General features: G+C 38.9%; 1 protein-coding gene and 2 long non-coding RNA genes across 3 annotated transcripts in view; all 3 read left to right on the top strand.

The window, feature by feature from the left end:
• The window catches only part of LOC144604954 (uncharacterized), a 42,758-nt gene extending 42,188 nt beyond the window's left edge, over positions 1-570 (top strand). The window contains exon 3 of the long non-coding RNA XR_013548792.1: positions 539-570. This is a non-coding gene — a long non-coding RNA (uncharacterized LOC144604954). The remainder of the gene's footprint in view (positions 1-538) is intronic.
• Positions 571-3,395: 2,825 nt separating this feature from the next.
• Positions 3,396-26,119, top strand: part of LOC144604797 (uncharacterized) — a 142,588-nt gene continuing 119,864 nt past the window's right edge. The window contains exons 1-6 of the mRNA XM_078419461.1: positions 3,396-3,405; positions 6,505-6,561; positions 7,750-7,815; positions 8,495-8,551; positions 9,739-9,804; positions 10,484-10,540. Of these exons, the coding sequence (XP_078275587.1) occupies positions 3,396-3,405; positions 6,505-6,561; positions 7,750-7,815; positions 8,495-8,551; positions 9,739-9,804; positions 10,484-10,540 (313 nt within the window). The remainder of the gene's footprint in view (positions 3,406-6,504; positions 6,562-7,749; positions 7,816-8,494; positions 8,552-9,738; positions 9,805-10,483; positions 10,541-26,119) is intronic.
• LOC144604951 (uncharacterized) lies at positions 22,417-24,467 on the top strand. Its single transcript, XR_013548789.1, has 3 exons — positions 22,417-22,477; positions 23,666-23,731; positions 24,411-24,467. It is a non-coding gene; the product is annotated as an uncharacterized LOC144604951 (long non-coding RNA).

Below are 26,119 nucleotides of genomic sequence, written 5' to 3'. Positions count from 1 at the left end.
GCAACGATATAGAAAATTGGAAATGAAATCGGCAATACTGGGCATGGTCTGATTACCTAAGCAGAATGAGATCAATGTAATTTATGATTTGACTGGCCAGCATGCCCTGACCAAGAGCCATTGATCAAGTTTTAGATCAAATTCTTTTCAACATGATGATGCATAGATGAAGATGACAGTTTTGGAGACATGTAACATATGCAAAATGTGGAGGGATTGTCATGACTACATTGTGAGCAAAAGAGGTGTGACTTCATCAGAGACTGGGTTCACTGTGCAAGATGAAAGAGAGAGCTAGTGGATGGTTAATGGAGCCAAGGGCTGTTGCAAAGAACGTACACAATCGAGAAGAAGGCTCATTTCCTGAAATGATAAAATATGGGTTATCTTCGGCGTTACATCATCTTTTCTCTGCTGCGCAAAGTACAGGCATTCCTCCTTTTCCTCCATGTTGAAAGGACCATGCTGATAGATTTTTTTTAATATGTTGATTTCATTTGAATAATTATTGCTTCCTGATATCCTTTCTTCATCACAGCACCAAGTACAACTTCAGTGACAGAGACCCCAACGCCTCCTGGCTCTACCACCATTTGTAAGTCACTGTACATGATATGTTTATCTTGTATGTAAAGCCAAGCTTTCAATGTGCTGGTTAACATGTATTCAGATAATAATTTATTGGATGCATATCAGAATAATGAAAAAAAACCATCAATCATGCCTCCTTTGAAACCTGCCCAATTGGTAAAAACACCATTCACTGAAAGTGTGGTTTATATTGTGTGAAGTGATGCTGTTTTATTACAGAACAATGTCAATTGATGGCATAGATCAGGACATTGATGACAAATATCAATAACAGCGTCTTCACTCTTGAGCCAGATGTTGTTAATGGTGAAACTACAAATTGGGTTGAGTGCCCATATATGCCCTTATTCAGTCATAACAGGCCCAAAGCATTGCGATAATATGTGTGAACATACCAATAGGAAAAATGATGAATTAATTCACTCCACTCGTCCTAACTTGAGAACATTGCATATTTCATTGAGACCATGTTATGATTATCATGCGTACACAAATGACAGTGTCTAACTCTATTATCGTTATTATCATTTCTTATACTATTTGATCTGTGGGGCACAACCACCACAGAAGGAACATGCATTACTATAACTGCAGTAAAACCCACAACCGGCTGAACACAAAGTGATATATGTGTTTCCAGATCAAATTTTTTGACATTTGGCAATGCATTAGTAATTTTGAAAACGAATGGCAAATACTGGGAATATTCTGATGAGGGTAGAAAATGGAGAGCATGGACATTTCTGAGGGGGCTGTCCAGCATCTTTTGGCCGAGTGCCAAAGATTATGTTTTAGGTTACAGGCGTTCAGGGTAATGGGCAAAAGTTAGTGATGACACATTACTAGATATGGAATCAGTGGTAAGTGTGGTGCAGCAGAAATTGGCACTCCGATGGAATATAAAGGAAGAGTGACAAACTTATGCAGATGCTGAATGTGCAAAATAATGGATAGTGGCCGTGGGTGGGTAAAGATGCAAATAGCTGTTGCGATGGGCTTACATAATTGAAAAACAGATTCATTTACTGTAGTGACAGAAAGATAAACAGACTACTCGCTTGTCGCGATCTTTGCGGCATCGTGTGTGTATTAATTTCATTTTCATATGTGTTCAAAGGAAAAATCCTGCTAAAAGTTTGAGGAAATATGTTGAATATCCTTTGAATAATTTTTGCTCCTTGGTATCCTCTAGCCACCGCTGGGCCATCGACAACTGTAGGGACAGGCACCACTCCAACCCCAGGCACCTCACCGACATGTAAGTAGCAGATCTTTCCAAGCTTGTGTGAAGTGTAAAACCAAATAATGGATGTAAAGGTATAGGTGCATTGAGGTCATAGGTTCTAGGTTCATTGCTGAATATTAGAACATTTGCGTAGCTGAAATTCTATGAAATTCAGCAACGATATAGAAAATTGGAAATGGAATCGGCAATACTGGACATGGTCTGATTACCTAAGCAGAATGAGATCAATGTAATTTATGATTTGACTGGCCAGCATGCCCTGACCAAGAGCCATTGATCAAGTTTTAGATCAAATTCTTTTCAACATGATGATGCATAGATGAAGATGACAATTTTGGATACATGTAACATATGCAAAATGTGGAGGGATTGTCATGACTACATTGTGAGCAAAAGAGGTGTGACTTCATCAGAGACTGGGTTCACTGTGCAAGATGAAAGAGAGAGCTAGTGGATGGTTAATGGAGCCAAGGGCTGTTGCAAAGAACGTACACAATCGAGAAGAAGGCTCATTTGCAGAAATGATAAAATATGGGTTATCTTCGGCGTTACATCATCTTTTCTCTGCTGCGCAAAGTACAGGCATTCCTCCTTTTCCTCCATGTTGAAAGGACCATGCTGATAGATTTTTTTTAATATGTTGATTTCATTTGAATAATTATTGCTTCCTGATATCCTTTCTTCATCACAGCACCAAGTACAACTTCAGTGACAGAGACCCCTACGCCTCCTGGCTCTACCACCATTTGTAAGTCACTGTACATGATATGTTTATCTTGTATGTAAAGCCAAGCTTTCAATGTGCTGGTTAACATGTATTCAGATAATAATTTATTGGATGCATATCAGAATAATGAAAAAAAAACATCAATCATGCCTCCTTTGAAACCTGCCCAATTGGTAAAAACACCATTCACTGAAAGTGTGGTTTATATTGTGTGAAGTGATGCTGTTTTATTACAGAACAATGTCAATTGATGGCATAGATCAGGACATTGATGACAAATATCAATAACAGCGTCTTCACTCTTGAGCCAGATGTTGTTAATGGTGAAACTACAAATTGGGTTGAGTGCCCATATATGCCCTTATTCAGTCATAACAGGCCCAAAGCATTGCGATAATATGTGTGAACATACCAATAGGAAAAATGATGAATTAATTCACTCCACTCGTCCTAACTTGAGAACATTGCATATTTCATTGAGACCATGTTATGATTATCATGCGTACACAAATGACAGTGTCTAACTCTATTATCGTTATTATCATTTCTTATACTATTTGATCTGTGGGGCACAACCACCACAGAAGGAACAGGCATTAGTATCACTGCAGTAAAACCCACAACCGGCTGAACACAAAGTGATATATGTATTTCCAGATCAAATTTTTTGACATTTGGCAATGCATTAGTAATTTTGAAAACAAATGGCAAATACTGGGAATATTCTGATGAGGGTAGAAAATGGAGAGCATGGACATTTCTGTGGGGGCTGTCCAGCATCTTTTGGCCGAGTGCCAAAGATTATGTTTTAGGTTACAGGCGTTCAGGGTAATGGGCAAAAGTTAGTGATGACACATTAGCAGATATGGAATCAGTGGTAAGTGTGGTGCAGCAGAAATTGGCACTCCGATGGAATATAAAGGAAGAGTGACAAACTTATGCAGATGCTGAATGTGCAAAATAAAGGATAGTGGCCGTGGGTGGGTAAAGATGCAAATAGCTGTTGCGATGGGCTTACATAATTGAAAAACAGATTCATTTACTGTAGTGACAGAAAGATAAACAGATTACTCGCTTGTCGCGATCTTTGCGGCATCGTGTGTGTATTAATTTCATTTTCATATGTGTTCAAAGGAAAAATCCTGCTAACAGTTTGAGGAAATATGTTGAATATCCTTTGAATAATTTTTGCTCCTTGGTATCCTCTAGCCACCGCTGGGCCATCGACAACTGTAGGGACAGGCACCACTCCAACCCCAGGCACCTCACCGACATGTAAGTAGCAGATCTTTCCAAGCTTGTGTGGTGTAAAACCAAATAATGGATGTAACGGTATAGGTGCATTGAGGTCATAGGTTCTAGGTTCATTGCTGAATATTAGAATATTTGCGTAGCTGAAATTCTATGAAATTCAGCAACGATATAGAAAATTGTAAATGAAATCGGCAATACTGGGCATGGTCTGATTAGGTGAGCAGAATGAGATCAATGTAATTTATGATTTGACTGGCCAGCATGCCCTGACCGAGAGCCATTGATCAAGTTTTAGATCAAAATCTTTTCAACATGATGATGAATAGATGAATATGACACACTTAGAGACATGTAACTTATGCAAATTGTGGAGGGATTGTCACGACTACATTGTGTCCAAAAGAGGTGTGACTTCATCAGAGAATGGGTTCATTGTGCATGATGAAAGAGAGAGCTAGCGGATGGTTAATGGAGCCAAGGGCTGTTGCAAAGAACGTACACAATCGAGAAGCAGGCTCATTTCCTGAAATGATAAAATATGGGTTATCTTCGGCGTTACATCATCTTTTCTCTGCTGCGCAAAGTACAGGCATTCCTCCTTTTCCTCCATGTTGAAAGGACCATGCTGATAGATTTTTTTTAATATGTTGATTTCATTTGAATAATTATTGCTTCCTGATATCCTTTCTTCATCACAGCACCAAGTACAACTTCAGTGACAGAGACCCCTACGCCTCCTGGCTCTACCACCATTTGTAAGTCACTGTACATGATATGTTTATCTTGTATGTAAAGCCAAGCTTTCAATGTGCTGGTTAACATGTATTCAGATAATAATTTATTGGATGCATATCAGAATAATGAAAAAAAAACATCAATCATGCCTCCTTTGAAACCTGCCCAATTGGTAAAAACACCATTCACTGAAAGTGTGGTTTATATTGTGTGAAGTGATGCTGTTTTATTACAGAACAATGTCAATTGATGGCATAGATCAGGACATTGATGACAAATATCAATAACAGCGTCTTCACTCTTGAGCCAGATGTTGTTAATGGTGAAACTACAAATTGGGTTGAGTGCCCATATATGCCCTTATTCAGTCATAACAGGCCCAAAGCATTGCGATAATATGTGTGAACATACCAATAGGAAAAATGATGAATTAATTCACTCCACTCGTCCTAACTTGAGAACATTGCATATTTCATTGAGACCATGTTATGATTATCATGCATACAGAAATGACAGTCTCCTACTCAATTATCGCTTTTATCATTTCTTATACTATTTGATCTGTGGGGCACAACCACCACAGAAGGAACAGGCATTACTACAACTGCAGTAAAAGCCACAATCTGCGTGAACACAATGTGATATATGTATTTCCAGATCAAATTCTTTGACAATTAGCAATACATTAGTAATTTTGAAAACGAATGGCAAATACTGGGAGTATTCTGACGAGGGAAGAAAATGGAGAGCATGGACATTTCTGAGGGGGCTGTCCAGCATCTTTTGACCGAGTGCCAAAGATTATGTTTTAGGTTACAGGCATTCAGTGTAATGGCAAATGTTAGTGTTGACACATCTTTAGATGTGGAATCTATGGTAAGTGTGGTGCAGCAGAAATTGGCACTCCGATGGAATATAAAGGAAGAGTGACAAACCTATGCAGAGGGTGAATGTGCAAAATAAAGGAAAGTGGCAGTGGGTGGGTAAAGATGCAAATAGCTGTTGCAATGGGCTTACATAATTGAAAAACAGATTCATTTACTGAAATGACAGAAAGATAAACAGACTACTCGCTTGTCGCGATCCTTGCGGCATCGTGTGCGTATTAATTTCATTTTCATATGTGTTGAAAGGAAAAATCCTGCTGAAAGTTTGAGGAAATATGGTGAATAGCCTTTGAATAATTTTTGCTCCTTGGTATCCTCTAGCCACCGCTGGGCCATCGACAACTGTAGGGACAGGCACCACTCCAACCCCAGGCACCTCACCGACATGTAAGTAGCAGATCTTTCCAAGCTTGTGTGAAGTGTAAAACCAAATAATGGATGTAACGGTATAGGTGCATTGAGGTCATAGGTTCTAGGTTCATTGCTGAATATTAGAATATTTGCGTAGCTGAAATTCTATGAAATTCAGCAACGATATAGAAAATTGGAAATGAAATCGGCAATACTGGGCATGGTCTGATTAGGTGAGCAGAATGAGATCAATGTAATTTATGATTTGACTGGCTAGCATGCCCTGACCGAGAGCCATTGATCAAGTTTTAGATCAAAATCTTTTCAACATGATGATGAATAGATGAATATGACACACTTAGACATGTAACTTATGCAAAATGTGGAGGGATTGTCACGACTACATTGTGTCCAAAAGAGGTGTGACTTCATCAGAGACTGGGTTCATTGTGCAAGATGAAAGAGCGAGCTAGTGGATGGTTAATGGAGCCAAGGGCTGTTGCAAAGAACGTACACAATCGAGAAGCAGCCTCATTTCCTGAAATGATAAAATATGGGTTATCTTCGGCGTTACATAATCTTTTCTCTGCTGCGCAAAGTACAGGCATTCCTCCTTTTCCTCCATGTTGAAAGGACCATGCTGATAGATTTTTTGAAATATGTTGATTTCCTTTGAATAATTATTGCTTCCTGATATCCTTTCTTCATCACAGCACCAAGTACAACTTCAGTGACAGAGACCCCTACGCCTCCTGGCTCTACCACCATCTGTAAGTCATTGTAAATGATATGTTTATCTTGTATGTAAAGCCAAGCTTTCTATGTGCTGGTTAAGATGTATTCAGATAATAATTTATTGGATGCATATCAGAATAATGAAAAAAAACCATCAAGCATGCCTCCTTTGAAACCTGCCCAATTGGTAAAAACACCATTCACTAAAAGTGTGGTTTATATTGTGTGAAGTGATGCTGTTGTATTACAGAACAATGTCAATTGATGGCATAGATCAGGACATTGATGACAAATATCAATACCAGCGTCTTCACTCTTGAGCCAGATGTTGTTAATGGTGAAATTACAAATTGGGATGAGTGCCCATATATGCCCTTATTCGGTCATGACAGACCCAAAGCATTGCGATAATATGTATGAACATAGCAACAGGAAAAATGATGAATTCATTCACTCCACTCGTCCTAACTTGAGAACATCGCATATTTCATTGAGACCATGTTATGATTATCATGCATACAGAAATGACAGACTCCTACTCAATTATCGCTATTATCATTTCTTATACTATTTGATCTGTGGGGTACAACCACCACAGAAGGAACAGGCATTACTACAACTGCAGTAAAAACCACAATCTGCGTGAACACAATGTGATATATGTATTTCAAGATCAAATTCTTGGACATTTAGCAATACATTAGTAATTTTGAAAACGAATGGCAAATACTGGGAGTATTCTGACGAGGGAAGAAAATGGAGAGCATGGACATTTCTGAGGGGGCTGTCCAGCATCTTTTGACCGAGTGCCAAAGATTATGTTTTAGGTTACAGGCATTCAGGGTAATGGCCAATGTTAGTGTTGACACATCTTTAGATGTGGAATCTATGGTAAGTGTGGTGCAGCTGAAATTGGCACTCCGATGGAATATAAAGGAAGAGTGACAAACCTATGCAGAGGGTGAATGTGCAAAATAAAGGAAAGTGACAGTGGGTGGGTAAAGATGCAAATAGCTGTTGCAATGGGCTTACATAATTGAAAAACAGATTCATTTACTGAAATGACAGAAAGATAAACAGACTACTCGCTTGTCGCGATCTTTGCGGCATCGTGTGTGTATTAATTTCATTTTCATATGTGTTCAAAGGAAAAATCCTGCTAATAGTTTGAGGAAATATGTTGAATATCCCTTGAATAATTTTTGCTCCTTGGTATCCTCTAGCCACCGCTGGGCCATCGACAACTGTAGGGACAGGCATCACTCCAATCCCAGGCACCTCACCGACATGTAAGTAGCAGATCTTTCCAAGCTGGTGTGAAGTGTAAAACCAAATAATGGATGTAACGGTATAGGTGCATTGAGGTCATAGGTTCTAGGTTCATTGCTGAATATTAGAATATTTACGTAGCTGAAATTCTATGAAATTCGGCAACGATATAGAAAATTGGAAATGAAATCGGCAATACTGGGCATGGTCTGATTAGGTGAGCAGAATGAGATCAATGTAATTTATGATGTGACTGGCCAGCATGCCCTGACCGAGAGCCATTGATCAAGTTTTAGATCAAAATCTTTTCGACATGCTGATGAATAGATGAATATGACACACTTAGAGACATGTAACTTATGCAAAATGTGGAGGGATTATCACGACTACATTGTGTCCAAAAGAGGTGTGACTTCATCAGAGACTGGGTTCATTGTGCAAGATGAAAGAACGAGCTAGTGGATGGTTAATGGAGCCAAGGGCTGTTGCAAAGAACGTACACAATCGAGAAGCAGGCTCATTTCCTGAAATGATAAAATATGGGTTATCTTCGGCGTTACATAATCTTTTCTCTGCTGCGCAAAGTACAGGCATTCCTCCTTTTCCTCCATGTTGAAAGGACCATGCTGATAGATTTTTTGAAATATGTTGATTTCCTTTGAATAATTATTGCTTCCTGATATCCTTTCTTCATCACAGCACCAAGTACAACTTCAGTGACAGAGACCCCTACGCCTCCTGGCTCTACCACCATCTGTAAGTCACTGTAAATGATATGTTTATCTTGTATGTAAAGCCAAGCTTTCAATGTGCTGGTTAAGATGTATTCAGATAATAATTTATTGGATGCATATCAGAATAATGAAAAAAAACCATCAAGCATGCCTCCTTTGAAACCTGCCCAATTGGTAAAAACACCATTCACTAAAAGTGTGGTTTATATTGTGTGAAGTGATGCTGTTGTATTACAGAACAATGTCAATTGATGGCATAGATCAGGACATAGATGATAAATATCAATACCAGCGTCTTCACTCTTGAGCCAGATGTTGTTAATGGTGAAATTACAAATTGGGATGAGTGCCCATATATGCCCTTATTCGGTCATGACAGACCCAAAGCATTGCGATAATATGTGTGAACATAGCAACAGGAAAAATGATGAATTCATTCACTCCACTCGTCCTAATTTGAGAACATCGCATATTTAATTGAGACCATGTTATGATTATCATGCATACAGAAATGACAGTCTCCTACTCAATTATCGCTATTATAATTTCTTATACTATTTGATCTGTGGGGCACAACCACCACAGAAGGAACAGGCATTACTATAACTGCAGTAAAACCCACAACCGGCTGAACACAAAGTGATATATGTATTTCCAGATCAAATTCTTTGACAATTAGCAATACATTAGTAATTTTGAAAACGAATGGCAAATACTGGGAGTATTCTGATGAGGGAAGAAAATGGAGAGCATGGACATTTCTGAGGGGGCTGTCCAGCATCCTTTGACCGAGTGCCAAAGATTATGTTTTAGGTTACAGGCATTCAGTGTAATGGCCAATGTTAGTGTTGACACATCTTTAGATGTGGAATCTATGGTAAGTGTGTTGCAGCAGAAATTGGCACTCCGATGGAATATAAAGGAAGAGTGACAAACCTATGCAGAGGATGAATGTGCAAAATAAAGGAAAGTGGCAGTGGGTGGGTAAAGATGCAAATAGCTGTTGCAATGGGCTTACATAATTGAAAAACAGATTCATTTACTGAAATGACAGAAAGATAAACAGACTACTCGCTTGTCGCGATCCTTGCAGCATCGTGTGCGTATTAATTTCATTTTCATATGAGTTGAAAGGAAAAATCCTGCTGAAAGTTTGAGGAAATATGGTGAATAGCCTTTGAATAGTTTTTGCTCCTTGGTATCCTCTAGCCACTGCTGGGCCATCGACAACTGTCGGGACAGGCACCACTCCAACCCCAGGCACCTCACCGACATGTAAGTAGCAGATCTTTCCAAGCTGGTGTGAAGTGTAAAACCAAATAATGGATGTAAAGGTATAGGTGCATTGAGGTCATAGGTTCTAGGTTCATTGCTGAATATTAGAACATTTGCGTAGCTGAAATTCTATGAAATTCAGCAACGATATAGAAAATTGGAAATGAAATCGGCAATACTGGGCATGGTCTGATTAGGTGAGCAGAATGAGATCAATGTAATTTATGATTTGACTGGCCAGCATGCCCTGACCGAGTGCCATTGATCAAGTTTTAGATCAAAATCTTTTCGACATGATGATGAATAGATGAATATGACACACTTAGAGACATGTAACTTATGCAAAATGTGGATGGATTGTCACGACTACATTGTGTCCAAAAGAGATGTGACTTCATCAGAGACTGGGTTCATTGTGCAAGATGAAAGAGCGAGCTAGTGGATGGTTAATGGAGCCAAGGGCTGTTGCAAAGAACGTACACAATCGAGAAGCAGGCTCATTTCCTGAAATGATAAAATATGGGTTATCTTCGGCGTTACATAATCTTTTCTCTGCTGCGCAAAGTACAGGCATTCCTCCTTTTCCTCCATGTTGAAAGGACCATGCTGATAGATTTTTTGAAATATGTTGATTTCCTTTGAATAATTATTGCTTCCTGATATCCTTTCTTCATCACAGCACCAAGTACAACTTCAGTGACAGAGACCCCTACGCCTCCTGTCTCTACCACCATCTGTAAGTCACTGTAAATGATATGTTTATCTTGTATGTAAAGCCAAGCTTTCAATGTGCTGGTTAAGATGTATTCAGATAATAATTTATTGGATGCATATCAGAATAATGAAAAAAAACCATCGAGCATGCCTCCTTTGAAACCTGCCCAATTGGTAAAAACACCATTCACTAAAAGTGTGGTTTATATTGTGTGAAGTGATGCTGTTGTATTGCAGAACAATGTCAATTGATGGCATAGATCAGGACATTGATGACAAATATCAATACAAGCGTCTTCACTCTTGAGCCAGATGTTGTTAATGGTGAAATTACAAATTGGGATGAGTGCCCATATATGCCCTTATTCGGTCATGAAAGACCCAAAGCATTGCGATAATATGTGTGAACTTAGCAACAGGAAAAATGATGAATTCATTCACTCCACTCGTCCTAACTTGAGAACATCGCATATTTCATTGAGACCATGTTATGATTATCATGCATACAGAAATGACAGTCTCCTACTCAATTATCGCTATTATCATTTCTTATACTATTTGATCTGTGGGGTACAACCACCACAGAAGGAACAGGCATTACTACAACTGCAGTAAAAACCACAATCTGCGTGAACACAATGTGATATAAGTATTTCAAGATCAAATTCTTGGACATTTAGCAATACATTAGTAATTTTGAAAACGAATGGCAAATACTGGGAGTATTCTGACGAGGGAAGAAAATGGAGAGCATGGACATTTCTGAGGGGGCTGTCCAGCATCTTTTGACCGAGTGCCAAAGATTATGTTTTAGGTTACAGGCATTCAGGGTAATGGCCAATGTTAGTGTTGACACATCTTTAGATGTGGAATCTATGGTAAGTGTGGTGCAGCAGAAATTGGCACTCCGATGGAATATAAAGGAAGAGTGACAAACCTATGCAGAGGGTGAATGTGCAAAATAAAGGAAAGTGGCAGTGGGTGGGTAAAGATGCAAATAGTTGTTGCAATGGGCTTACATAATTGAAAAACAGATTCATTTACTGAAATGACAGAAAGATAAACAGACTACTCGCTTGTCGCGATCCTTGCGGCATCGTGTGCGTATTAATTTCATTTTCATATGTGTTGAAAGGAAAAATCTTGCTGAAAGTTTGAGGAAATATGGTGAATATCCTTTGAATAATTTTTGCTCCTTGGTATCCTCTAGCCACCGCTGGGCCATCGACAACTGTAGGGACAGGCACCACTCCAACCCCAGGCACCTCACCGACATGTAAGTAGCAGATCTTTCCAAGCTAGTGAAGTGTAAAACCAAATAATGGATGTAAAGGTATAGGTGCATTGAGGTCATAGGTTCTAGGTTCATTGCTGAATATTAGAACATTTGCGTAGCTGAAATTCTATGAAATTCAGCAACGATATAGAAAATTGGAAATGAAATCGGCAATACTGGGCATGGTCTGATTAGGTGAGCAGAATGAGATCAATGTAATTTATGATTTGACTGGCCAGCATGCCCTGACCAAGAGCCATTGATCAAGTTTTAGATCAAATTCTTTTCAACATGATGATGAATAGATGAATATGACACACTTAGAGACATGTAACTTATGCAAAATGTGGAGGGATTGTCACGACTACATTGTGTCCAAAAGAGGTGTGACTTCATCAGAGACTGGGTTCATTGTGCAAGATGAAAGAGCGAGCTAGCGGATGGTTAATGGAGCCAAGGGCTGTTGCAAAGAACGTACACAATCGAGAAGCAGGCTCATTTCCTGAAATGATAAAATATGGGTTATCTTCGGCGTTACATCATCTTTTCTCTGCTGCGCAAAGTACAGGCATTCCTCCTTTTCCTCCATGTTGAAAGGACCATACTGATAGATTTTTTTTAATATGTTGATTTCATTTGAATAATTATTGCTTCCTGATATCCTTTCTTCATCACAGCACCAAGTACAACTTCAGTGACAGAGACCCCTACGCCTCCTGGCTCTACCACCATTTGTAAGTCACTGTACATGATATGTTTATCTTGTATGTAAAGCCAAGCTTTCAATGTGCTGGTTAACATGTATTCAGATAATAATTTATTGGATGCATATCAGAATAATGAAAAAAAAACATCAATCATGCCTCCTTTGAAACCTGCCCAATTGGTAAAAACACCATTCACTGAAAGTGTGGTTTATATTGTGTGAAGTGATGCTGTTTTATTACAGAACAATGTCAATTGATGGCATAGATCAGGACATTGATGACAAATATCAATAACAGCGTCTTCACTCTTGAGCCAGATGTTGTTAATGGTGAAACTACAAATTGGGTTGAGTGCCCATTTATGCCCTTATTCAGTCATAACAGGCCCAAAGCATTGCGATAATATGTGTGAACATACCAATAGGAAAAATGATGAATTAATTCACTCCACTCGTCCTAACTTGAGAACATTGCATATTTCATTGAGACCATGTTATGATTATCATGCGTACACAAATGACAGTGTCTAACTCTATTATCGTTATTATCATTTCTTATATTATTTGATCTGTGGGGCACAACCACCACAGAAGGAACAGGCATTACTATAACTGCAGTAAAACCCACAACCGGCTGAACACAAAGTGATATATGTATTTCCAGATCAAATTTTTTGACATTTGGCAATGCATTAGTAATTTTGAAAACGAATGGCAAATACTGGGAATATTCTGATCAGGGTAGAAAATGGAGAGCATGGACATTTCTGAGGGGGCTGTCCAGCATCTTTTGGCCGAGTGCCAAATATTATGTTTTAGGTTACAGGCGTTCAGGGTAATGGGCAATAGTCAGTGATGACACATTAGTAGATATGGAATCAGTGGTAAGTGTGGTGCAGCAGAAATTGGCACTCCGATGGAATATAAAGGAAGAGTGACAAACTTATGCAGATGCTGAATGTGCAAAATAAAGGATAGTGGCCGTGGGTGGGTAAAGATGCAAATAGCTGTTGCGATGGGCTTACATAATTGAAAAACAGATTCATTTACTGTAGTGACAGAAAGATAAACAGACTACTCGCTTGTCGCGATCTTTGCGGCATCGTGTGTGTATTAATTTCATTTTCATATGTGTTCAAAGGAAAAATCCTGCTAAAAGTTTGAGGAAATATGTTGAATATCCTTTGAATAATTTTTGCTCCTTGGTATCCTCTAGCCACCGCTGGGCCATCGACAACTGTAGGGACAGGCACCACTCCAACCCCAGGCACCTCACCGACATGTAAGTAGCAGATCTTTCCAAGCTTGTGTGGTGTAAAACCAAATAATGGATGTAACGGTATAGGTGCATTGAGGTCATAGGTTCTAGGTTCATTGCTGAATATTAGAATATTTGCGTAGCTGAAATTCTATGAAATTCAGCAACGATATAGAAAATTGGAAATGAAATCGGCAATACTGGGCATGGTCTGATTAGGTGAGCAGAATGAGATCAATGTAATTTATGATTTGACTGGCCAGCATGCCCTGACCGAGAGCCATTGATCAAGTTTTAGATCAAAATCTTTTCAACATGATGATGAATAGATGAATATGACACACTTAGAGACATGTAACTTATGCAAATTGTGGAGGGATTGTCACGACTACATTGTGTCCAAAAGAGGTGTGACTTCATCAGAGAATGGGTTCACTGTGCAAGATGAAAGAGAGAGCTAGTGGATGGTTAATGGAGCCAAGGGCTGTTGCAAAGAACGTACACAATCGACAAGCAGGCTCTATTCCTGAAATGATAAAATATGGGTTATCTTCGGCGTTACATAATCTTTTCTCTGCTGCGCAAAGTACAGGCATTCCTCCTTTTCCTCCATGTTGAAAGGACCATGCTGATAGATTTTTTTTAATATGTTGATTTCATTTGAATAATTATTGCTTCCTGATATCCTTTCTTCATCACAGCACCAAGTACAACTTCAGTGACAGAGACCCCTACGCCTCCTGGCTCTACCACCATTTGTAAGTCACTGTACATGATATGTTTATCTTGTATGTAAAGCCAAGCTTTCAATGTGCTGGTTAACATGTATTCAGATAATAATTTATTGGATGCATATCAGAATAATGAAAAAAAAACATCAATCATGCCTCCTTTGAAACCTGCCCAATTGGTAAAAACACCATTCACTGAAAGTGTGGTTTATATTGTGTGAAGTGATGCTGTTTTATTACAGAACAATGTCAATTGATGGCATAGATCAGGACATTGATGACAAATATCAATAACAGCGTCTTCACTCTTGAGCCAGATGTTGTTAATGGTGAAACTACAAATTGGGTTGAGTGCCCATATATGCCCTTATTCAGTCATAACAGGCCCAAAGCATTGCGATAATATGTGTGAACATACCAATAGGAAAAATGATGAATTTATTCACTCCACTCGTCCTAACTTGAGAACATTGCATATTTCATTGAGACCATGTTATGATTATCATGCGTACACAAATGACAGTGTCTAACTCTATTATCGTTATTATCATTTCTTATACTATTTGATCTGTGGGGCACAACCACCACAGAAGGAACAGGCATTACTATAACTGCAGTAAAACCCACAACCGGCTGAACACAAAGTGATATATGTATTTCCAGATCAAATTTTTTGACATTTGGCAATGCATTAGTAATTTTGAAAACGAATGGCAAATACTGGGAATATTCTGATGAGGGTAGAAAATGGAGAGCATGGACATTTCTGTGGGGGCAGTCCAGCATCTTTTGGCTGAGTGCCAAAGATTATGTTTTAGGTTACAGGCGTTCAGGGTAATGGGCAAAAGTTAGTGATGACACATTAGTAGATATGGAATCAGTGGTAAGTGTGGTGCAGCAGAAATTGGCACTCCGATGGAATATAAAGGAAGAGTGACAAACTTATGCAGAGGTTGAATGTGCATAAAAAAAGGATAGTGGCCGTGGGTGGGTAAAGATGCAAATAGATGTTGCGATGGGCTTACATAATTGAAAAACAGATTCATTTACTGTAGTGACAGAAAGATAAACAGACTACTCGCTTGTAGCGATCTTTGCGGCATCGTGTGTATTAATTTCATTTTCATATGTGTTCAAAGGAAAAATCCTGCTAAAAGTTTGAGGAAATATGTTGAATATCCTTTTGAATAATTTTTGCTCCTTGGTATCCTCTAGCCACCGCTGGGCCATCGACAACTGTAGGGACAGGCACCACTCCAACCCCAGGCACCTCACCGACATGTAAGTAGCAGATCTTTCCAAGCTTGTGTGAAGTGTAAAACCAAATAATGGATGTAACGGTATAGGTGCATTGAGGTCATAGGTTCTAGGTTCATTGCTGAATATTAGAATATTTGCGTAGCTGAAATTCTATGAAATTCAGCAACGATATAGAAAATTGGAAATGAAATCGGCAATACTGGGCATGGTCTGATTACCTAAGCAGAATGAGATCAATGTAATTTATGATTTGACTGGCCAGCATGCCCTGACCAAGAGCCATTGATCAAGTTTTAGATCAAATTCTTTTCAACATGATGATGCATAGATGAAGATGACAGTTTTGGAGACATTTAACATATGCAAAATGTGGAGGGATTGTCACGACTACATTGTGAGCAAAAGAGGTGTGACTTCATCAGAGACTGGGTTCACTGTGCAAGATGAAAGAGAGAGCTAGTGGATGGTTAATGGAGCTAAGGGCTGTTGCAAACAACGTACACAATCGAGAAGCAGGCTCATTTCCTGAAATGATAAAATATGGGTTATCTTCGGCGTTACATCATCTTTTCTCTGCTGCGCAAAGTATAGGCATTCCTCCTTTTCCTCCATGTTGAAAGGACCATGCTGATAGATTTTTTTTAATATGTTGATTTCATTTGAATAATTATTGCTTCCTGATATCCTTTCTTCATCACAGCACCAAGTACAACTTCAGTGACAGAGACCCCTACGCCTCCTGGCTCTACCACCATTTGTAAGTCACTGTACATGATATGTTTATCTTGAATGTAAAGCCAAGCTTTCAATGTGCTGGTTAACATGTATTCAGATAATAATTTATTGGATGCATATCAGAATAATGAAAAAAAAACATCAATCATGCCTCCTTTGAAACCTGCCCAATTGGTAAAAACACCATTCACTGAAAGTGTGGTTTATATTGTGTGAAGTGATGTTTTTTTATTACAGGACAATGTCAATTGATGGCATAGATCAGGACATTGATGACAAATATCAATAACAGCGTCTTCACTCTTGAGCCAGATGTTGTTAATGGTGAAACTACAAATTGGGTTGAGTGCCCATATATGCCCTTATTCAGTCATAACAGGCCCAAAGCATTGCGATAATATGTGTGAACATACCAATAGGAAAAATGATGAATTTATTCACTCCACTCGTCCTAACTTGAGAACATTGCATATTTCATTGAGACCATGTTATGATTATCATGCGTACACAAATGACAGTGTCTAACTCTATTATCGTTATTATCATTTCTTATACTATTTGATCTGTGGGGCACAGCCACCACAGAAGGAACAGGCATTACTATAACTGCAGTAAAACCCACAACCGGCTGAACACAAAGTGATATATGTATTTCCAGATCAAATTTTTTGACATTTGGCAATGCATTAGTAATTTTGAAAACGAATGGCAAATACTGGGAATATTCTGATCAGGGTAGAAAATGGAGAGCATGGACATTTCTGTGGGGGCAGTCCAGCATCTTTTGGCTGAGTGCCAAAGATTATGTTTTAGGTTACAGGCGTTCAGGGTAATGGGCAAAAGTTAGTGATGACACATTAGTAGATATGGAATCAGTGGTAAGTGTGGTGCAGCAGAAATTGGCACTCCGATGGAATATAAAGGAAGAGTGACAAACTTATGCAGAGGTTGAATGTGCATAAAAAAAGGATAGTGGCCGTGGGTGGGTAAAGATGCAAATAGATGTTGCGATGGGCTTACATAATTGAAAAACAGATTCATTTACTGTAGTGACAGAAAGATAAACAGACTACTCGCTTGTAGCGATCTTTGCGGCATCGTGTGTATTAATTTCATTTTCATATGTGTTCAAAGGAAAAATCCTGCTAAAAGTTTGAGGAAATATGTTGAATATCCTTTTGAATAATTTTTGCTCCTTGGTATCCTCTAGCCACCGCTGGGCCATCGACAACTGTAGGGACAGGCACCATTCCAACCCCAGGCACCTCACCGACATGTAAGTAGCAGATCTTTCCAAGCTTGTGTGAAGTGTAAAACCAAATAATGGATGTAACGGTATAGGTGCATTGAGGTCATAGGTTCTAGGTTCATTGCTGAATATTAGAACATTTGCGTAGCTGAAATTCTATGAAATTCAGCAACGATATAGAAAATTGGAAATGAAATCGGCAATACTGGGCATGGTCTGATTACCTAAGCAGAATGAGATCAATGTAATTTATGATTTGACTGGCCAGCATGCCCTGACCAAGAGCCATTGATCAAGTTTTAGATCAAATTCTTTTCAACATGATGATGCATAGATGAAGATGACAGTTTTGGAGACATTTAACATATGCAAAATGTGGAGGGATTGTCACGACTACATTGTGAGCAAAAGAGGTGTGACTTCATCAGAGACTGGGTTCACTGTGCAAGATGAAAGAGAGAGCTAGTGGATGGTTAATGGAGCTAAGGGCTGTTGCAAACAACGTACACAATCGAGAAGCAGGCTCATTTCCTGAAATGATAAAATATGGGTTATCTTCGGCGTTACATCATCTTTTCTCTGCTGCGCAAAGTATAGGCATTCCTCCTTTTCCTCCATGTTGAAAGGACCATGCTGATAGATTTTTTTTAATATGTTGATTTCATTTGAATAATTATTGCTTCCTGATATCCTTTCTTCATCACAGCACCAAGTACAACTTCAGTGACAGAGACCCCTACGCCTCCTGGCTCTACCACCATTTGTAAGTCACTGTACATGATATGTTTATCTTGAATGTAAAGCCAAGCTTTCAATGTGCTGGTTAACATGTATTCAGATAATAATTTATTGGATGCATATCAGAATAATGAAAAAAAAACATCAATCATGCCTCCTTTGAAACCTGCCCAATTGGTAAAAACACCATTCACTGAAAGTGTGGTTTATATTGTGTGAAGTGATGTTTTTTTATTACAGGACAATGTCAATTGATGGCATAGATCAGGACATTGATGACAAATATCAATAACAGCGTCTTCACTCTTGAGCCAGATGTTGTTAATGGTGAAATTACAAATTGGGATGAGTGCCCATATATGCCCTTATTCAGTCATGAAAGACCCAAAGCATTGCGATAATATGTGTGAACATAGCAACAGGAAAAATGATGAATTCATTCACTCCACTCGTCCTAACTTGAGAACATTGCATATTTCATTGAGACCATGTTATGATTATCATGCATACAGAAATGACAGTCTCCTACTCAATTATCGCTTTTATAATTTCTTATACTATTTGATCTGTGGGGCACAACCACCACAGAAGGAACAGGCATTACTACAACTGCAGTAAAAGCCACAATCTGCGTGAACACAATGTGATATATGTATTTCCAGATCAAATTCTTTGACATTTAGCAATACATTAGTAATTTTGAAAACGAATGGCAAATACTGGGAGTATTCTGACGAGGGAAGAAAATGGAGAGCATGGACATTTCTGAGGGGGCTGTCCAGCATCTTTTGGCCGAGTGCCAATGATTATGTTTTAGGTTACAGGCGTTCAGGGTAATGGGCAAAAGTTAGTGATGACACATTAGTAGATATGGAATCAGTGGTAAGTGTGGTGCAGCAGAAATTGGCACTCCGATGGAATATAAAGGAAGAGTGACAAACTTATGCAGAGACTGAATGTGCAAAATAAAGGATAGTGGCCGTGGGTGGGTAAAGATGCAAATAGCTGTTGCGATGGGCTTACATAATTGAAAAACAGATTCATTTACTGTAGTGACAGAAAGATAAACAGACTACTCGCTTGTCGCGATTTTTGCGGCATCGTGTGTGTATTAATTTCATTTTCATATGTGTTCAAAGGAAAAATCCTGCTAAAAGTTTGAGGAAATATGTTGAATATCCTTTGAATAATTTTTGCTCCTTGGTATCATCTAGCCACCGCTGGGCCATCGACAACTGTAGGGACAGGCACCACTCCAACCCCAGGCACCTCACCGACATGTAGGTAGCAGATCTTTCCAAGCTTGTGTGAAGTGTAAAACCAAATAATGGATGTAACGGTATAGGTGCATTGAGGTCATAGGTTCTAGGTTCATTGCTGAATATTAGAATATTTGCGTAGCTGACATTCTATGAAATTCAGCAACGATATAGAAAATTGGAAATGAAATCGGCAATATTGGGCATGGTCTGATTAGGTGAGCAGAATGAGATCAATGTAATTTATGATTTGACTGGCCAGCATGCCCTGACCGAGAGCCATTGATCAAGTTTTAGATCAAATTCTTTTCAACATGATGATGAATAGATGAATATGACACACTTAGAGACATGTAACTTATGCAAATTGTGGAGGGATTGTCACGACTACATTGTGTACAAAAGAGGTGTGACTTCATCAGAGAATGGGTTCATTGTGCAAGATGAAAGAGAGAGCTAGTGGATGGTTAATGGAGCCAAGGACTGTTGCAAAGAACGTACACAATCGAGAAGCAGGCTCATTTCCTGAAATGATAAAATATGGGTTATCTTCGGCGTTACATCATCTTTTCTCTGCTGCGCAAAGTACAGGCATTCCACCTTTTCCTCCATGTTGAAAGGACCATGCTGATAGATTTTTTTTAATATGTTGATTTCATTTGAATAATTATTGCTTCCTGATATCCTTTCTTCATCACAGCACCAAGTACAACTTCAGTGACAGAGACCCCTACGCCTCCTGGCTCTACCACCATTTGTAAGTCACTGTACATGATATGTTTATCTTGTATGTAAAGCCAAGCTTTCAATGTGCTGGTTAACATATATTCAGATAATAATTTATTGGATGCATATCAGAATAATGAAAAAAAACCATCAATCATGCCTCCTTTGAAACCTGCCCAATTGGTAAAAACACCATTCACTGAAAGTGTGGTTTATATTGTGTGAAGTGATGTTTTTTTATTACATGACAATGTCAATTGATGGCATAGATCAGGACATTGATGACAAATATCAATAACAGCGTCTTCACTCTTGAGGCAGATGTTGTTAATGGTGAAATTACAAATTGGGATGAGTGCCCATATATGCCCTTATTCAGTCATGAAAGACCCAAAGCATTGCGATAATATGTGTGAACATAGCAACAGGAAAAATGATGAATTCATTCACTCCACTCGTCCTAACTTGAGAACATTGCATATTTCATTGAGACCATGTTATGATTATCATGCATACAGAAATGACAGTCTCCTACTCAATTATCGCTTTTATCATTTCTTATACTATTTGATCTGTGGGGCACAACCACCACAGAAGGAACAGGCATTACTACAACTGCAGTAAAAGCCACAATCTGCGTGAACACAATGTGATATATGTATTTCCAGATCAAATTCTTTGACAATTAGCAATACATTAGTAATTTTGAAAACGAATGGCAAATACTGGGAGTATTCTGACGAGGGAAGAAAATGGAGAGCATGGACATTTCTGAGGGGGCTGTCCAGCATCTTTTGACCGAGTGCCAAAGATTATGTTTTAGGTTACAGGCATTCAGTGTAATGGCCAATGTTAGTGTTGACACATCTTTAGATGTGGAATCTATGGTAAGTGTGGTGCAGCAGAAATTGGCACTCCGATGGAATATAAAGGAAGAGTGACAAACCTATGCAGAGGGTGAATGTGCAAAATAAAGGAAAGTGGCAGTGGGTGGGTAAAGATGCAAATAGCTGTTGCAATGGGCTTACATAATTGAAAAACAGATTCATTTACTGAAATGACAGAAAGATAAACAGACTACTCGCTTGTCGCGATCCTTGCGGCATCGTGTGCGTATTAATTTCATTTTCATATGTGTTGAAAGGAAAAATCCTGCTGAAAGTTTGAGGAAATATGGTGAATAGCCTTTGAATAATTTTTGCTCCTTGGTATCCTCTAGCCACCGCTGGGCCATCGACAACTGTAGGGACAGGCACCACTCCAACCCCAGGCACCTCACCGACATGTAAGTAGTAGATCTTTCCAAGCTTGTGTGAAGTGTAAAACCAAATAATGGGTGTAAAGGTATAGGTGCATTGAGGTCATAGGTTCTAGGTTCATTGCTGAATATTAGAACATTTGCGTAGCTGAAATTCTATGAAATTCAGCAACGATATAGAAAATTGGAAATGAAATCGGCAATACTAGGCATGGTCTGATTACCTAAGCAGAATGAGATCAATGTAATTTATGATTTGACTGGCCAGCATGCCCTGACCAAGAGCCATTGATCAAGTTTTAGATCAAATTCTTTTCAACATGATGATGCATAGATGAAGATGACAGTTTTGGAGACATGTAACATATGCAAAATGTGGAGGGATTGTCACGACTACATTGTGAGCAAAAGAGGTGTGACTTCATCAGAGACTGGGTTCACTGTGCAAGATGAAAGAGAGAGCTAGTGGATGGTTAATGGAGCCAAGGGCTGTTGCAAAGAACGTACACAATCGAGAAGCAGCCTCATTTCCTGAAATGATAAAATATGGGTTATCTTCGGCGTTACATAATCTTTTCTCTGCTGCGCAAAGTACAGGCATTCCTCCTTTTCCTCCATGTTGAAAGGACCATGCTGATAGATTTTTTGAAATATGTTGATTTCCTTTGAATAATTATTGCTTCCTGATATCCTTTCTTCATCACAGCACCAAGTACAACTTCAGTGACAGAGACCCCTACGCCTCCTGGCTCTACCACCATCTGTAAGTCACTGTAAATGATATGTTTATCTTGTATGTAAAGCCAAGCTTTCTATGTGCTGGTTAAGATGTATTCAGATAATAATTTATTGGATGCATATCAGAATAATGAAAAAAAACCATCAAGCATGCCTCCTTTGAAACCTGCCCAATTGGTAAAAACACCATTCACTAAAAGTGTGGTTTATATTGTGTGAAGTGATGCTGTTGTATTACAGAACAATGTCAATTGATGGCATAGATCAGGACATTGATGACAAATATCAATACCAGCGTCTTCACTCTTGAGCCAGATGTTGTTAATGGTGAAATTACAAATTGGGATGAGTGCCCATATATGCCCTTATTCGGTCATGACAGACCCAAAGCATTGCGATAATATGTATGAACATAGCAACAGGAAAAATGATGAATTCATTCACTCCACTCGTCCTAACTTGAGAACATCGCATATTTCATTGAGACCATGTTATGATTATCATGCATACAGAAATGACAGACTCCTACTCAATTATCGCTATTATCATTTCTTATACTATTTGATCTGTGGGGTACAACCACCACAGAAGGAACAGGCATTACTACAACTGCAGTAAAAACCACAATCTGCGTGAACACAATGTGATATATGTATTTCAAGATCAAATTCTTGGACATTTAGCAATACATTAGTAATTTTGAAAACGAATGGCAAATACTGGGAGTATTCTGACGAGGGAAGAAAATGGAGAGCATGGACATTTCTGAGGGGGCTGTCCAGCATCTTTTGACCGAGTGCCAAAGATTATGTTTTAGGTTACAGGCATTCAGGGTAATGGCCAATGTTAGTGTTGACACATCTTTAGATGTGGAATCTATGGTAAGTGTGGTGCAGCTGAAATTGGCACTCCGATGGAATATAAAGGAAGAGTGACAAACCTATGCAGAGGGTGAATGTGCAAAATAAAGGAAAGTGACAGTGGGTGGGTAAAGATGCAAATAGCTGTTGCAATGGGCTTACATAATTGAAAAACAGATTCATTTACTGAAATGACAGAAAGATAAACAGACTACTCGCTTGTCGCGATCTTTGCGGCATCGTGTGTGTATTAATTTCATTTTCATATGTGTTCAAAGGAAAAATCCTGCTAATAGTTTGAGGAAATATGTTGAATATCCCTTGAATAATTTTTGCTCCTTGGTATCCTCTAGCCACCGCTGGGCCATCGACAACTGTAGGGACAGGCATCACTCCAATCCCAGGCACCTCACCGACATGTAAGTAGCAGATCTTTCCAAGCTGGTGTGAAGTGTAAAACCAAATAATGGATGTAACGGTATAGGTGCATTGAGGTCATAGGTTCTAGGTTCATTGCTGAATATTAGAATATTTGCGTAGCTGAAATTCTATGAAATTCAGCAACGATATAGAAAATTTGAAATGATATCGGCAATACTGGGCATGGTCTGATTAGGTGAGCAGAATGAGATCAATGTAATTTATGATGTGACTGGCCAGCATGCCCTGACCGAGAGCCATTGATCAAGTTTTAGATCAAAATCTTTTCGACATGCTGATGAATAGATGAATATGACACACTTAGAGACATGTAACTTATGCAAAATGTGGATGGATTATCACGACTACATTGTGTCCAAAAGAGGTGTGACTTCATCAGAGACTGGGTTCATTGTGCAAGATGAAAGAACGAGCTAGTGGATGGTTAATGGAGCCAAGGGCTGTTGCAAAGAACGTACACAATCGAGAAGCAGGCTCATTTCCTGAAATGATAAAATATGGGTTATCTTCGGCGTTACATAATCTTTTCTCTGCTGCGCAAAGTACAGGCATTCCTCCTTTTCCTCCATGTTGAAAGGACCATGCTGATAGATTTTTTGAAATATGTTGATTTCCTTTGAATAATTATTGCTTCCTGATATCCTTTCTTCATCACAGCACCAAGTACAACTTCAGTGACAGAGACCCCTACGCCTCCTGGCTCTACCACCATCTGTAAGTCACTGTAAATGATATGTTTATCTTGTATGTAAAGCCAAGCTTTCAATGTGCTGGTTAAGATGTATTCAGATAATAATTTATTGGATGCATATCAGAATAATGAAAAAAAACCATCAAGCATGCCTCCTTTGAAACCTGCCCAATTGGTAAAAACACCATTCACTAAAAGTGTGGTTTATATTGTGTGAAGTGATGCTGTTGTATTACAGAACAATGTCAATTGATGGCATAGATCAGGACATAGATGATAAATATCAATACCAGCGTCTTCACTCTTGAGCCAGATGTTGTTAATGGTGAAATTACAAATTGGGATGAGTGCCCATATATGCCCTTATTCGGTCATGACAGACCCAAAGCATTGCGATAATATGTGTGAACATAGCAACAGGAAAAATGATGAATTCATTCACTCCACTCGTCCTAATTTGAGAACATCGCATATTTAATTGAGACCATGTTATGATTATCATGCATACAGAAATGACAGTCTCCTACTCAATTATCGCTATTATCATTTCTTATACTATTTGATCTGTGGGGCACAACCACTACAGAAGGAACAGGCATTACTATAACTGCAGTAAAACCCACAACCGGCTGAACACAAAGTGATATATGTATTTCCAGATCAAATTCTTTGACAATTAGCAATACATTAGTAATTTTGAAAACGAATGGCAAATACTGGGAGTATTCTGACGAGGGAAGAAAATGGAGAGCATGGACATTTCTGAGGGGGCTGTCCAGCATCCTTTGACCGAGTGCCAAAGATTATGTTTTAGGTTACAGGCATTCAGTGTAATGGCCAATGTTAGTGTTGACACATCTTTAGATGTGGAATCTATGGTAAGTGTGGTGCAGCAGAAATTGGCACTCCGATGGAATATAAAGGAAGAGTGACAAACCTATGCAGAGGATGAATGTGCAAAATAAAGGAAAGTGGCAGTGGGTGGGTAAAGATGCAAATAGCTGTTGCAATGGGCTTACATAATTGAAAAACAGATTCATTTACTGAAATGACAGAAAGATAAACAGACTACTCGCTTGTCGCGATCCTTGCAGCATCGTGTGCGTATTAATTTCATTTTCATATGTGTTGAAAGGAAAAATCCTGCTGAAAGTTTGAGGAAATATGGTGAATAGCCTTTGAATAGTTTTTGCTCCTTGGTATCCTCTAGCCACCGCTGGGCCATCGACAACTGTAGGGACAGGCACCACTCCAACCCCAGGCACCTCACCGACATGTAAGTAGCAGATCTTTCCAAGCTGGTGTGAAGTGTAAAACCAAATAATGGATGTAAAGGTATAGGTGCATTGAGGTCATAGGTTCTAGGTTCATTGCTGAATATTAGAACATTTGCGTAGCTGAAATTCTATGAAATTCAGCAACGATATAGAAAATTGGAAATGAAATCGGCAATACTGGGCATGGTCTGATTAGGTGAGCAGAATGAGATCAATGTAATTTATGATTTGACTGGCCAGCATGCCCTGACCGAGTGCCATTGATCAAGTTTTAGATCAAAATCTTTTCGACATGATGATGAATAGATGAATATGACACACTTAGAGACATGTAACTTATGCAAAATGTGGATGGATTGTCACGACTACATTGTGTCCAAAAGAGGTGTGACTTCATC

This window comes from Rhinoraja longicauda, chromosome 23 (genome assembly GCF_053455715.1).
Source record: "Rhinoraja longicauda isolate Sanriku21f chromosome 23, sRhiLon1.1, whole genome shotgun sequence".
NCBI lineage: Eukaryota > Metazoa > Chordata > Chondrichthyes > Rajiformes > Arhynchobatidae > Rhinoraja > Rhinoraja longicauda.
This window is presented reverse-complemented; position numbering and strand designations above follow the sequence as displayed.